Source organism: Polyergus mexicanus, unplaced genomic scaffold (genome assembly GCF_030449975.1).
Source record: "Polyergus mexicanus isolate NDT 795.1 unplaced genomic scaffold, iyPolMexi1.0 SCAF_5, whole genome shotgun sequence".
NCBI lineage: Eukaryota > Metazoa > Arthropoda > Insecta > Hymenoptera > Formicidae > Polyergus > Polyergus mexicanus.
The window spans coordinates 10,948,726-10,963,245 of record NW_027223325.1 but is presented as its reverse complement, the minus strand read 5'-3'; the positions used below and the strand labels follow the sequence as shown (position 1 = coordinate 10,963,245).

At 31.2% G+C, this 14,520-nt stretch overlaps 3 protein-coding genes across 5 annotated transcripts; 1 reads left to right on the top strand and 2 right to left on the bottom strand.

Moving 5' to 3' along the window:
- Positions 1 to 29: 29 nt before the first annotated feature.
- Positions 30 to 2,318, bottom strand: Zmynd10 (zinc finger MYND-type containing 10). The gene is made up of 8 exons (XM_070295556.1): positions 2,160 to 2,318; positions 1,968 to 2,076; positions 1,526 to 1,818; positions 1,128 to 1,333; positions 838 to 1,007; positions 636 to 776; positions 291 to 523; positions 30 to 213 (listed from the first exon to the last, which is right to left on the bottom strand). Exons 1-8 carry the CDS (start codon positions 2,255 to 2,257, stop codon positions 159 to 161), a joined length of 1,305 nt encoding a protein of 434 aa, XP_070151657.1. The 5' UTR covers positions 2,258 to 2,318; the 3' UTR covers positions 30 to 158.
- Positions 2,319 to 2,768: 450 nt separating this feature from the next.
- Positions 2,769 to 9,259, top strand: Abo (de-etiolated protein 1 abo). Of its 3 annotated transcripts, XM_070295607.1 has the most exons (10): positions 2,769 to 3,018; positions 3,116 to 3,530; positions 3,651 to 3,788; positions 3,875 to 4,019; positions 4,300 to 4,408; positions 4,519 to 4,711; positions 4,811 to 5,094; positions 5,176 to 5,556; positions 7,350 to 8,774; positions 9,089 to 9,259. In XM_070295607.1, exons 2-9 carry the CDS (start codon positions 3,120 to 3,122, stop codon positions 7,489 to 7,491), a joined length of 1,803 nt encoding a protein of 600 aa, XP_070151708.1. In that variant the 5' UTR covers positions 2,769 to 3,018; positions 3,116 to 3,119; the 3' UTR covers positions 7,492 to 8,774; positions 9,089 to 9,259. The 3 variants fall into 3 exon arrangements, with proteins under 3 accessions (XP_070151708.1, XP_070151707.1, XP_070151710.1); XM_070295606.1 differs by having other exon boundaries at positions 2,770 to 3,530; XM_070295609.1 differs by lacking the exon at positions 9,089 to 9,259 and having other exon boundaries at positions 2,772 to 3,530; positions 5,176 to 5,760; positions 7,350 to 7,438.
- Positions 9,029 to 14,465, bottom strand: Strump (WASH complex subunit strump). Its single transcript, XM_070295605.1, has 17 exons — positions 14,248 to 14,465; positions 13,944 to 14,046; positions 13,648 to 13,839; positions 13,296 to 13,510; positions 12,831 to 13,197; positions 12,219 to 12,494; positions 11,868 to 12,093; positions 11,549 to 11,784; positions 11,218 to 11,469; positions 10,971 to 11,153; positions 10,786 to 10,902; positions 10,502 to 10,674; positions 10,159 to 10,421; positions 9,889 to 10,066; positions 9,607 to 9,830; positions 9,332 to 9,485; positions 9,029 to 9,252 (listed from the first exon to the last, which is right to left on the bottom strand). The coding sequence occupies exons 1-17, from the start codon at positions 14,367 to 14,369 to the stop codon at positions 9,099 to 9,101; spliced, it is 3,435 nt and encodes a 1,144-aa protein (XP_070151706.1). The 5' UTR covers positions 14,370 to 14,465; the 3' UTR covers positions 9,029 to 9,098.
- Positions 14,466 to 14,520: the final 55 nt, after the last annotated feature.

Below are 14,520 nucleotides of genomic sequence, written 5' to 3'. Positions count from 1 at the left end.
ATAAGCAAAATGTTCATTTAAAAAAAAAAAAAAAAAAAATACATTCTTTGTGTTTAGAATTATACAACAAGAGAGAGACTAAGATTGAAAGGAAAGCAGAAATATATATAAAGTACATATGTTTTATTGGTAAATTCTTCAAGGATCTATTATTATGTTTAGCTTTCGTTACAAATCTTCTTATGTTCTTCCCAATCTTTCACTTGACATTGTCTGTAAAAATTGTGAGTATTATATCATTTCTGAACGCATTTTTAGGAAACTATATCCAAAGTATTTCCTCTACATACCTGCTACAATACCAGACTTTCTTACATTTAGAGCATTGTTGTTTAGACACTTCTTGGCATAATGAACATTTTTTCGGCTCTATGCGATCTAATTTCTCCAAATCATAGCCATCGCTTAAGATTTGCGCAGCATCTTTAATATAATTTTTATCCGTTGTAAATAGATATTTAGACTGATGTTTTGCCAATTTTTTCCATTTTTTATGGTATTTTTCCAAAATGGATGATTTTATCTATATATTTGATACATTTATAATTTTTTGTTTTATGTGATATATTATTTCACTAATTGATAATCAAAACAAAAAAATAATAAGAGATAAAGGCAGGAGAATAACGTTATACCTGTGGTATTACTTCTACGCGAACCGCGCAACTTGCGCTAGAAGATGGCATTGCCGTTATATTTAAGTAAGATAACCATCTCTTAAGTTCTATCAGAGGAGCAATTTGATCTAGTATATCTTCATGTAAATATTTCTGCAACTGAAGTATAAATATTTAAAAGTGTGTATTACATTGGTAATAAATCGATAATAATTAATACCTTAGATAGCTGGGACAATCTGTGCTCTGTAATTTCGTAATATGGAGAACATTTGGGATTGAGAAGTAATTCTCGCAGACCAAACCATACTTGGCCTTCTCTCTTATTAATTTTTCCCACTTCATTTGCCTTAACTTTTTTCCAGCCACTATCATATATTAACGTTTCACCTGTACAAAGATTAATGATATTTCAATAGCTTTTGAAATATCTTTATCTTCTTTTCTAATCTTCTTTTCTAATCTCTTTTCTAATGCAATCTCACAGAAATAGAAAAGAGACATTATTACCATCCTCATCTTGCTTCTTCCATGGTTGAGTTTCTATTAATTGCGCAAATAAATAAGGAATATCGTGTGTGGCTAGCATACGCGAAATAGCGCAAAGGGGTAAGCTGTCCAAAAATTCTATTAGATAGTGAAGGATAGAGATGCATCGCATTCCAATGTCAAATTCAAATACCTTCAGTTTCTCCAATATCTCTTCAAGACAAGAGCTACCGATAAAAAAATATGTACGATTAATAAGACAGTGCCACATTTATATTTAATAAAAATTATTTTAATTAATAGAACAGGGGCACATCCTATTCTATTTTTTCGTTTATTTTACATCTGCTGCATCCAATTAAAATATATATCTTAATGTAATATATATATATATATATATATATACATTGATATTTTACTTGGGATCTTTGATTTCGAATCTTTCGTAAATCTCGAAGGTTTTCTCATCGAAAAATATTGTTACGTGCTCGACAGCATAATCGATAAGATCGATCACCATATTATCTATCGTTTGCGCGCTTTCGCAATGAAATAATATATTTTCCAATAACGAAATTACGATGACTTCATGATAAAGTACGCTGAACATCATAAACGTGTTTGGCGGCTCGCCATTGAGATCAATTAAAAACGGGAACGCTTTATGTTTCCATATATCGATTTGTATAGCTTCGTATATAAGAATAGGAACCTGAAATTGAGCGATTTATTGGCTTATATTAATCGACATTTTAATACAAAAATTTCTAAAATCTAATTTATATATTTATGCCGTTTTCCTTGCATATAGAATATTCTACTTTGTAGTCTACGAGAGAACAATTTCTTGTAATAGTTTACTTTGTTTAACGAAATAAACCATTCCATAACGCTCTCTTCGCGCAATCCTGTTATCTCGAGTACACTTTGCTGGTTTAATAATGTCAGTCTCTTATGGAAATCCAACCAGCTGAAATATGCTCTTGCATCTTTATATCGATTTCTAAACATGTAATATACTAAATAATTATAAAAGACATATAAAATGTATACCTTTTTGTACCGACATCGTCCAGGATCGAAACGTTCAAGCTTTGCACGTAAGCTTCGATTTCCCATGGCGGTACTATATATTCCATATGATCTGCCATACTCTCGAAGATTCACGTTAGATATCAAATAACGTTGCGATATCGCTATTTACTATGACAAATAATCTAAAATACACGGTATCCCTGACGACGAACATTATGTATGTTTGATCGATATAACTATACACGCTATTCACATATATACTATTTAAATAAATATAGAGATTATATATATATAAAAAATTAAATCTCTAGATTTATAAAAATTATACATAGGTATGCAATATATATATTTTGTATTTTTGCATTTTTATTATATCTCGTTATTTATCACTTTATTTATAATTTGCAGGTATAATATAAAGAATTATATCGTTTTTTAATTCTATTGAATTAAAACTTGAATTCGTGCTAAGCGGAGATTTAAATTTTATTTAGAGTAAAGACTCGCACGGAATCCATTTTCAGCGAAAATTTAAATTCTGCTTGTTAGCGGAGACTCAAACCCGCTTATTGTTAGTCAAGATTCGAATCCGCTTATAGTGGAGCTTCAAACCTACTAATTAGAGACTCAAGAATGCGCTGGAATGCACGTTGACCTAACCTGTTCTAACCGTTGTTATAACCTATGTGTTCAAACTTTAAAAGGAGTAGAATATAATAAAATTTATAAATGTACTGTATAATTTAATAGAATTTGGAGCATTTTGCCATCAAAAAGGGGAAAAAAAACAACAAAATAAAAGAAGATTTTTATACATGGCGAGAAGACTGGCGAAAGACATCGCGATGAGATAACGTTCGCCCCAGTATTAACCAAGGTGATATGCATGGGATAAAAATAATACGGCAATAACAAAATCTTGCATGGCGACAATGGGTGCCGTTCTCGTGCGTTATCACGCAATAAATTTATAGCGGAATGGCGAGAATGAAGGAAAACAGGGTTAGCTTCGTGACAGATCCTTGTCCCATCAAACCTCGTAAGATTGGCCCGCAGAATGTGGTGGTTCGCCTGAGACAGAGGGAAACGATGGGCTGTCCTTTCCCAGGCACGCACGTTCATAGCGCGAGACAATTCTATCAAAATGTTTTTCCCAATTTTACCGTGATGAACGTGGAGAAACCGCCGTGTTTCCTCCGTAAGTTCAGCCCGGATGGAAAGTACTTAGTGGCATTTAGCGCGGATCAAACATCTATCGAGGTATACCAATATTGCGGGGCTTCGGCGGCCGCGGACTTGTTGGCCGATTGCGAAGGCGAATATATCGGCAACAAGAACGACGACTGTAGCTTTCACATACGAAGTAATATCTTCGCGCGATTTTTCAAGGTACTCGCAAGCTAATCGACCTTGGTGTATACGCCTATATTTGCAGATTATAAAGATTAAGAAAAAAAAAAAAAAAGAAAGAACCGCTGAAATTGGTGTACCAGCATAAGCATTTTGTAGGTAAAATGGATTATAAATGTAGTACAAAGCAACGAGCAATTGAACAGAGAATGCAGTCTTTTCACAGACGACGCGCGGTATGTAATTGTGGGTTCAGCTGCTCATATTCCTGAAGAATTGAGGCCACATTTTTATCAGGTAATCATAAACAAATAGTAGTTGTAACTACTTTTCAATAACAAAAATCACAATGAAAAACTTGATATATAATTTATTCCTTCAAGATTTACTCCAATAATGAGGCATTGACTCCGAATCCTCGATCCCCGCTTGAAGATTATAGTTTGCATCTTGTTGATTTACGTGGTGGAAAGTTATGTGACACTAGACATTTTAAAGTTGACAAAATTTATTTATCGCATAATCAAGGTATTGTACCAATAATATTTTGACATATTATTGCAATTTTCATGCTGCTATTATCTGAGAAAATTGAATCAATCATTGGATGATCAATCATTGATTGGTTTCTTTTACTAAAAGAATGCAAAATCAAGTTTTTATTTTATTTTATTTGTCGCAATAACATTTTTATTATATTAACTATTCTTTTAAACAAATTAAAAATGTTTTAACAAATATCAATTAAGTGTTCAAAATTATTGTATAAAACTCTCAGAATAAATCTTACTTTTTTTTTTATACATAGGTCTTTATTTATACAAAGATATATTAGCAGTTTTATCGGTACAGCATCAAACTATACACATCTTTCAAATTTTGGATGGTATGTTTATAAATGTCAGGACAATAGGAAGGTATTAATTATAAATATTAACTAATATATTATATTTTGTAATGTGAATAATATAAATATGAATATAAATATAAATGGTGTTGTTTAGAAAATATAAATGATTTGTATCAGGTTTTGTATGGAAGATGATGCGTATTTAGTTACGAGTGCTTTTCCTGGAATCAATTGCAGACCATTTAAAGACATTGCAATAAATAGTCTTAAGCATAGGTTATTAGTATATTTGTACAAACGAGCAAAATATATAAGCAATGCAACAAAGGATCCATATGAATTGAGAAGATTTTATCAATATTTTGACCAGGTATTATTCAAAAGTGTTTTTATATATATGTTATTTAAAAATATTTTATTGTTAATGGGTATATAATTATCAAGCAATTAATTGAATAAAATATTTCAGCTAAATTCACTACGTATGTGGAAAATGCAGTTGTTAGATACAAATCACATCTTGGTGAGATACGCGAGCGAAGAGGTAGCGACCTTGCAAGCAAACGAACCAAATGCACAGCCTGCACTGTTGGTAGTTTATGATATGGTTACGGCAAAGATTTTGGCGGCATATGACAATGCATCAACTCAACTATTAACACTATTTGAAAACTTTAGCGATTTTTTTAGAAATGCCAGAATGAGCACGGATTGTCAATATATGTGTTCACCATCTAATAATATATACGCCAGGTACAACGTCTTGAATATCCTGTGTATCAATATATCACACACACATGCATTGCTTAAACAATGCATCTTTTTGTTTTTCAGATTGTTACAGCAAAGATTCAAACAAACGATAATAAGCGCTAGATACGGTGGCATTACCGAAGCCACGAAAAGATTACTCGCTCAATTACCAATATGCGCTCAATCCTATTCCAGTTCTCCATATCTCGACTTATCATTGTTTTGCTACGACGATAAATGGGTATCTATGATGGAACGCCCTAAAGCATGCGGGGAACATCCGATACGTTTCTATGCACGCGACTCTGGTCTCTTAAAATTTAGAATGTATGCTGGTATGTTGGGACGAACAACACCAACGGCCGCAAGACGATTAGTCGCATTCACGTTCCATCCGACAGATCCGTTCGCAATTTCGGTCCAACGTACTAATGCAGAATATATCGTCAGTTTTCACGTCAGGCATGTTTGAAGCATTTCTTTTCTTTGTACATCTTGATGTAATATCAATGGAATTTCTCATTAAAATTTGAGAGAAAAAGAGAAAGGGAAAGGTTGCTATTGCTAAAGTACAAAAGGATCTTATATTTCAAGTAAAAATATGATCACAAAGTAATCGGAAAGCTGCATCGGATTCCAAGACTTTGTTATTTACCGCTAGCAAATGTAAGTTGTATAATGCAGTGTATAATTTAATATACTTTTAATACAAGTGGAAATCGAAAATTTGAAACTATAAAGATGTGGTGTATTTTGTGAAGTTATTTCTATAACCGTACGGACTCGTACTATTATTCCTAAAAAGAAATAGAAATATTGTTTCTTCAAAAAAAGAAGAAGACATATAGCAATTACAGGCAAAAAAATCTATTATTAATATAATATGTTCAAAGTATTCTCAAGTTAGATAAATATATAAAAAAAATAAAAGCATTCTAAAAACCTTCAATGGCAGATACAATATTTCATATTATATGAAAAAAAAACTGGGTAAAAGAGATTATCCAAAAATTGAAGGTACAAATCTCTAACTGACTGTTAGCGTTGGATTACCCTTTTGAATAAAATGCGCATAAATCCTTGTTATATTCAATATGACATATTTTAGTGTTCCCTTCCTTATATTTGTCCAAAGGATATCTTGCACGATTTATATTTTCTTCCTCTAAAATATAAAAGCAGTAGACAGCGATCAGAATATCTCTTCTCCGAGATTTTTAATTTCGTGGCACATGCGCAGTGCGCTATCGATTTTTACGATTCTTTACGCATCATTTAGAGAATATACAGATAAAAATTTCAAATATTAAATTTTCTACAAATTAATGTTAGTATATGTTCGACGGATAAACTACAGGGAGATAATAATTCATAATGCATTTAAAAGGCCAATAATCTTTAAATATAGAGTTTGAAAAAGAGCAGAGCGTCAAAAATAAGGAAGAATACGCATTTATTCCCCATATATTTTCATCTCTGTATATAGTTCTCTTTAATTTTATACATATTCTTATAATAAAGAAAAATAATCAATTACAACACATTTCTCGTTATATACATATAGTGCAATATTGTTTTACGACAAAGTTAATTCGGTTGTATGTTGCCGCAGATGAAAAAACGTGTCTTCTGTTTGCTGTTTAGCGAGATTATATACAGAAAGAGATAGAGCATCCTACATAGTACTACCTGCATATGCAAAGAATTAGAAATAAATCAGAAAGTTTTGAAATAACATATCGAATAAAACGTTTTATCTAATCCGGGAGGATGAATGTTTCTCTCTAAAACTCCGCCGATTTGACGATGAAGAATTAAATTAGCGCGAATATTCTATCGAGCTTCGAATGGTCCATTATCGACTCTTCATTTCGGCGGTCATCTCGGTTGTCTCGGTTGTTTTGTATCATCAATTTATTGGCCAATGCCGGATTTGTTTGCATCATTCGAAGTAGCAATTCCGCGGACACACTGTAATCAAGATATTTTACGTTAAAAACAGGCTTATATGACGAGCATTATAATTAATGATAGTTTACTCAAAAGTCAATGACATAAAATTTGTCAAATGTTCTCTCCAAAAAAGTGTAATTACATCATAAAAAATTGTAGTTTTTATATAATTTTCGCGTGAAAAGTTGTAAAATTATTTTCATCAGAGATATTTCTAGCAAATGTAAAAAAAAAACTTTTATCGAGATCTCACACATTGCGGGTTTTACCTACTATACTTATACTTCACTTATCATTTACAGAGCCTGGAGCATACTCACCTACGCGGAAAATTTCTCAGAAGCGACAACAGAATTCTTTCACGCCCACGAAAATCCGAAGTTCTTTCCACCGGATCTTCCCTTTTCCCAAACCCAATCGCTGTGGAAATATACTCCGGCTTGAAGCCACGAATCTCTCTCAACTTCGTTCGGTGTTTGAAGAAACGTGGATAATCGCGTCCCTTTGATGCCGTTACGATGAAGGATCCCGCCACAAAAAGCAACGCTATCGCTAATATCACTCGCATGATTTCCTGACGCAAAAAGATTCATCAAATGCAATAATAAACACGTTCATCGCGCGACAATATATTAGTTACGCATATTGCTTAAGAACTATCTTCCTCCGATCGGAAGCTTGCATGTATCGTCATTGATGTTTATAATTGATTGAGCGATACATGGCTCACATTTATACATAAAATATAAACTTCTTACGAGATTTCACGAGACATTGAAGCATTTATATCGATCTGCACAGACAATTGTGCCGATAATTGTCTTAATTATAACTTATACTTACGTGCAATATGAGACAGAAATTCATTTTATTAATATTCTCTCATTAATAATTATATATATTTGTAAATTCTAAAGAAATCTTTAAATTATACCAATAGCGAAGCGCTATAACTTTTATTTTCGCTTTCAATTACATTAAAAAAAAACACTAGAAATTAAATTATTCATAATAAATATATCAAAATAATTATTTAAATAGGTTTGAGACGCTTGCTCTTCAAAAGAAATTTAATTATTTTACTAGATTTAAAATGTAAAAAGATATTATCGAATGCGGCATATGTGTAATCCACATAACAAAAATGAAAACCGATGTTTCTAATCTCATCTGTATATTTTTTTCAAATATAATGATCGAAATGAATTTTCGCGATACACCCTGATTAGAGATCGAGACCAGAGATTTCGGAGATTCTTTGACGAAGAAGAATATGTCGACTTGATCCGCGTATGCACGTGAGCTGAGAACTGGGCTCGGAAAATAATTCCACGTCGTTTTGTACAAAGCCGCCGACATCGGCGTCGCGACCGCCGGCGACGCCGTCGTTACCGCCGTCGCCGCTGATCGTATATTTTCCGTTAATTTCTTCTAAACCTCGTTCCTGATCGATCGATATTTTATCGTCGCATTGAAATTTCTATTGATGAGATAGCTGTAATTCCAGACGCGCAGATAGCTTTTAGAATGCAAAAGGACATTTAGAAGCGCATTCTTCGATGGGAGATATAAAGAGACGCCGAAACCGCCATCGCCGCCGTATATCGTCGTCTAGCCGCCGATGCGTATGCGAAATTTCTCCGCATTATATCGGTGGTACTTCCCCTAAGGGACGCATTTCGTAATAATGATACATGCCACGCCTACGCTTTTATCTAATTTACATTGTAAGCTCTGCACATTTCTTCAAATGCGTGCATTAGATCTGATCAAAGATAAATTAAAACAGAGTAGACATTATGATTAAATTAAGTACGCGCAATTTTCTGAGTGCTCAAATTACGTCTTTCAATTTACAAATTAATAGGAATATCGAAAAATATAAATAATAAAATAATAAAAAAGAATCATGCTATACATTTTTTATTTATTTATTTTTTATTTACATGAAATATGTAAGTTTATATAAGAATATAATAGTATAAGAGAGAGAGAGAGATAAATTTTTATATAATACATGATATTTTTTTACATTTTTCAGATCAGTTGCATCATTTTGTCATTTTAATTAGAGAATGATCTAATACGACGACAGGTATCTCTTTAAGAATCAGAGAACGTGAAATGCCAGAATATTTCACAAAAAGCTCCAAAAAGTGGATATTGGTAACTCCTTCAGTTTCTGTATCACTTCCTGCTTTCATACTATAAATAAAGCATTTTCATTAATAATGATATCGTATTATTACATTCATATTACTAAGATTGACAAACTTATTCTCACCTTTCCATGGTGACAAATGACAGAATATACATACAAAGGTATTTTATATAACGATTTATCACGGAAACGTGAAATTGACAAAGGATCGTTTGTATTCCTATTGCAAATACCACAGCATCAACGGGATCTTGATATTTCTTACTTAAAAGACTTGCTACAATAAATAAATAAAATATATATATATATAATTTTTAATTACAATATGTAATTATAGGATATCTAATAATGTGTACAATATATTTTTGTATTAATATATATCAAAAAATTATAATTACCAGTATTTTTGCAGTAATATAATTTATTCAATTGCGATGCTGTGAATAGAAAGACAATAAGAGCTATATTATTTATCTTTGGTGGTTTGATATAAACTTTATTATGTGGATCACTGATGCCAGCCCAATCCAATCTCACACTAAGTTCATGAAGCAATTCGCTTTTCTCTTTCAGTTCAATTTCATTATTGTTATCTTTTCTCACTATCTCGCACAAAATAGCTCTGTAACGAACAAATGTGAGAAGAGAAGGAAAATTTTGAATTAATCTTTTTTACATACGTATTTAATGTTTGCAGTGCCGCTTCCATGTGTTTTGCTTCAAATTTGCAAGCGGTGTTTAACTCATATGCTATTTTTTTCCTGAGCAATTGATAATGACCTATTTTCAATATCCATTCAAGAGCCGGTAACCATAATTTACTATTGCTTACAATATTATGAAATTTTGTGATGTTACCTAAAGTATATATAATTAAATTCAATATTAATTAAAATTTATAACATACGTTATTTTTCATTATTTATACATATTTTATTGCGAATTTTTACCTTTAGCACTGTCTAAAGAACTTAGAGTAAGATCACAATCCTCCACCAAAGACATCCACATTTTGTTCCGTATATTCTTTTCTATATAATGAACCAAACCTTCTAGTTCCACGACAATAAAAAAAGAAATAAGTTTATCCAGCCCTGATAGTCCTGGTGTACCTATCGTTTCTAATATCACAGAGAAGACTTTGTAATTTAAGACCTCAATTTGTGTTTTAATATCATACCATGCTAGAGAATGTTCTATATACACAGTGGTTCTAAAAAATTTTAAATGGATTAGAAAGGCACAACGATTATTTAATATAAAAATGAAATTTAAATAAATATAACATTATACCGGGGCTCGGTAATACGAATAATCTCTCTAGCGAGTCTACCCATGAATGTCAAGGAATTATTATCCATTAAAAATATGTGTTTATCTTCTTGAAATTGTCTCCATGATTTTCCTAGTATCGAGGAGAAACCTCTACGTTCTTCTTCAACCGCATTATTTATGATATATGTGATCTAAAATGTTTATTTTATACATATATATATATATATAAAATTAAAAAACTTTTTTTTGTGTGTGTACAAGTTATTATATATTAAATCTATATAATCATATAATCCTCTTACTTCTTCATGCCATATTTTCAAGCTATTTATATTAATATAATCCTGAATATATTGAAAAGATTTTCTGTACCCATCCATAATCGAGGACAAATTACATAATTTTTGTTGAAGAGATGTCTAAAAAAAATATTTAGCAGGTACATAATATGTTATAAATTAAAATTTTTTATTTATAATAAATTTACCTTAGATTTCTGATCAAAGTTGAGACCATTATATAAAGCTAAAGTGACCTTCTTAACAAGTTCTTGACGTATACCATCCTCTAAGAGACGATGCGAATCAACCCTCAAAACTCCCAAAGAAACACTTCTCAATGATAAAACGCCATTTGTAAAAACTGACACGGCATATGTTAATTTCGCCATCTACGAAAGTATTAGCATATATATTTGTTTCTAAATTTAAAAAAGAATCATTAATCAAATATACTTGTATTCTCTCAGCCAATTGTGCATAATCTTTGAGTTTATCTTTGGGTAATTTAGTCGGAATTTCTTTGAACGTATTCGTTTCAAGATGTACTATCTCTGCTAACAAGCCAAACACAGTTTCAGGTATAATTTGCAAAACACGTCTAGCATATCCTTCGAGTTCTCGGCTATAATATTGGGACACAGAAGACAAATCTGCGCTTCGTGCTTGATTTACTCTGAGCAATGGAGTTTCTAATGCTGATGCCATCTAAAAATAATATAATGTATAAATTTGTATGTGTATAATAAATATATTTCGTATAATTTTTAATTTTATATATACTTACTTTTAGGAAGAGAGCTTTTAGTTTGATGACAGTTGGTGGATTTTCCTTTATACTCTCTTGCATTACATCGATAAAGGATTCCATAATATTCCATGCATAGCAACAATCTGTTACAATATTCAAACTTATCATGATATCTTCAGATATACTGCCCATGCGCAACATATTGCGTAAAGTCTCGCGTGTGTCGCCCAAATATTGCGAAATATATAGATTATTTTCTAATTGATGAAATTCTGAAAACATAAATGCATATTATATACATTTGTATGGATTTATTTTATATGGAACAGATATCTGTCAATTTAAGTTCTTTTACCCTGAACTTGTTCCAATGCTTGCAATAATTGTACTATCTTCCTCCCATCTTCTTGTTTTAACGAATCAATATGTTTACTTATTTCCATAAACCATATATAAAGATTTTGATTTTTATCAACACCATCTAGAGGTTTAGTACCTCCAAAAATTTGTACAAGATCAGTTATACGTTCAACACATATTCCTTTATCTTTTAGCCACTTGGCTTCTTTTCCAAGTAATAACTAACATAAATAAAAAATTTTACTATATATATAATTTATTTCTCAATTTATATAACACACACACACACACACACAGGTTAAAATTAGCTGACAAGTGATGAAGACAAGAAATAATTTAAACATACATCTTTGTACATCTGTTTAACATCCTGTTCAATTTGGGCAGTGCTTAATAATAATCGAAGGCATTTTGCTGTGGTATATTTGCTCTCAGTTGTAACCAACTGACGCAGAGTACGTGACCGTTTTGAATCTTCTAATGCTAAAGTTGGTATAGCTGTGTGCAAAAGAATCCAGTGTAATGTAACATTACATTCCCTTACTAATTTAACCAAAGAACCTGTTGCATTTTCATTCAATATTCCTGCCAATTGTACTTCTTCAGTTTCTTGTAACAATTTCTGGAATATTTTTTCTATGAAGCAAGTAAGAAAAGATTCTAAAAAAAAGATAATGTAAATCTATTCTTTTATAATCCAAGAATATAGAGAGTGTAAAATACTTTTTCGATATATATATATAAAAGTACTGCAATAATTTTCATTACAATATAAAAAGTGATAAAGGAACAATAATATCATTAATTATAACTATAAAAAAAAGTTGCCAAACTTTCATTTCTTTTTACATTTTTTCACACAAAATTTATTTTTACAGATATTATATATGAGATACATTACACACATATTTACTTCAAGATATATAATCAATTTTAAACTTGTGAAACTTTTACTTACTTCCATTTTCCCTCCATATTTTTGTGCAATTCCCTTCACATTTGAATTCTCAAGTGTATTATTCAAAGCTGTCCGTGCAGCTTTGTACGAAGACCACCAATCACACAAATTGATCACTGTTCCCATATAAATACTAATTACCCAATTGTCAGGAAAGAATCTGTCCACTATCTCTCTCATAATAGCAGTTTGCATATGTAGTATAGTTGGTTTAAATGACAAAATTATGACTAGCATTGATGCTTGTGCAGCTACAGCAGTACTACGATGTTCTGGATGTGGAAAAGCAAGAGTCTGATTATAAATTTCGTCCGAACGCAGACGACCAATAACAAGATCTATCAAAAAGTCTCGCAAAGGTACTCTCCTAAAAAAATATATATATCAATTCAATTGTAATCTAAAAAGATATTTGCTGTTTCAAGGCTGTTCTTTTTATATTTATATATCACATATATCACATACTTGAAATATTCCTCAGGATAATTAGCTGGTCTTTTAGATAATGTCCTTATGTATCCTGTTGAACGTAGCAGCATACAAACGTCATCTACTCTTGTTGAAGAAGATCGCTGTGCATTGTATCGATGGTAAGACACAAGCAATCTTTCACGTATTCGACCTTCAAAATGGTAATCAACCAGCAGCAGCATGACACCGTATAAATATACAGCCTCACACTATACAAAGATATATAATCTTATTTTATAACGTGCATATATTTGATGTATTAAAATTATAATTTACACATATCTTTTTTTCTGCCAAGTAAAAATTACCGAGCATTCATAAAAACAAACAAAGAAAGAAACTATACCATTAATTGTTTTCCTTCCTCATTGAACATAATAGATTCTATCGATTGGTGTATATAAATTCCATCTCCTAACTCATCAATATAAAAATTCAGATCTGTAACATACTTGTGTATACTTTCAAAAGCTAAGTAAAGTCTTGTAAGTATGTCCGAAAAATTATTTCGAAGTTCCTCATCGGTTTCTTGAAGTGTCTAGAAAAAATACAGATAATTTTATATTTATATATACATACATTTCTCTAACAATATATATAATATAATTTTAGAAAAATTGTAAAGAGAACGTTGGTATTTACCGGATCATCCTCTATTTTTTGCTCGTAAATACTGGCTGCTTTGAAATACGCAAAGTCGATTATGATTGATCCATATTTTTGCACTAATTGCTTTGAATCCAAGCTGATACATGTGACAAGAAAATAATGTAATAATTAATCGTACACAAATATATATATATAATATAGAAACTAAAATAATATTGATAAAATTAACAGATATCAATAATGTATAATTAATGATGCACTCGATATAATATGTATAGTTATTATATTAATTATGCAATAAAATGGAAAAATCATTTATTTATGATAAATAATTAACCTAAATATCGGTGGTACGTAATCTTTTAATCGCATTAATTCAGCTATGATAGCATTCCCACGAGATACCAGTCGTAGTAAATTTTGTCCGCAAACATTATTAGCTGGCAGAAAGTCGCCCATTTTTTTTTTTTTTTTTTAACAACAATTATTTTCCATCAAAATACTTGTCAACTTGACAGGAATGACGAAAAATTATACTGGATATTGTATTATACGGATACGGACGCGGACGACGGACGAAAGGCGAAACCTCTATCAGCTTTGTTTTATA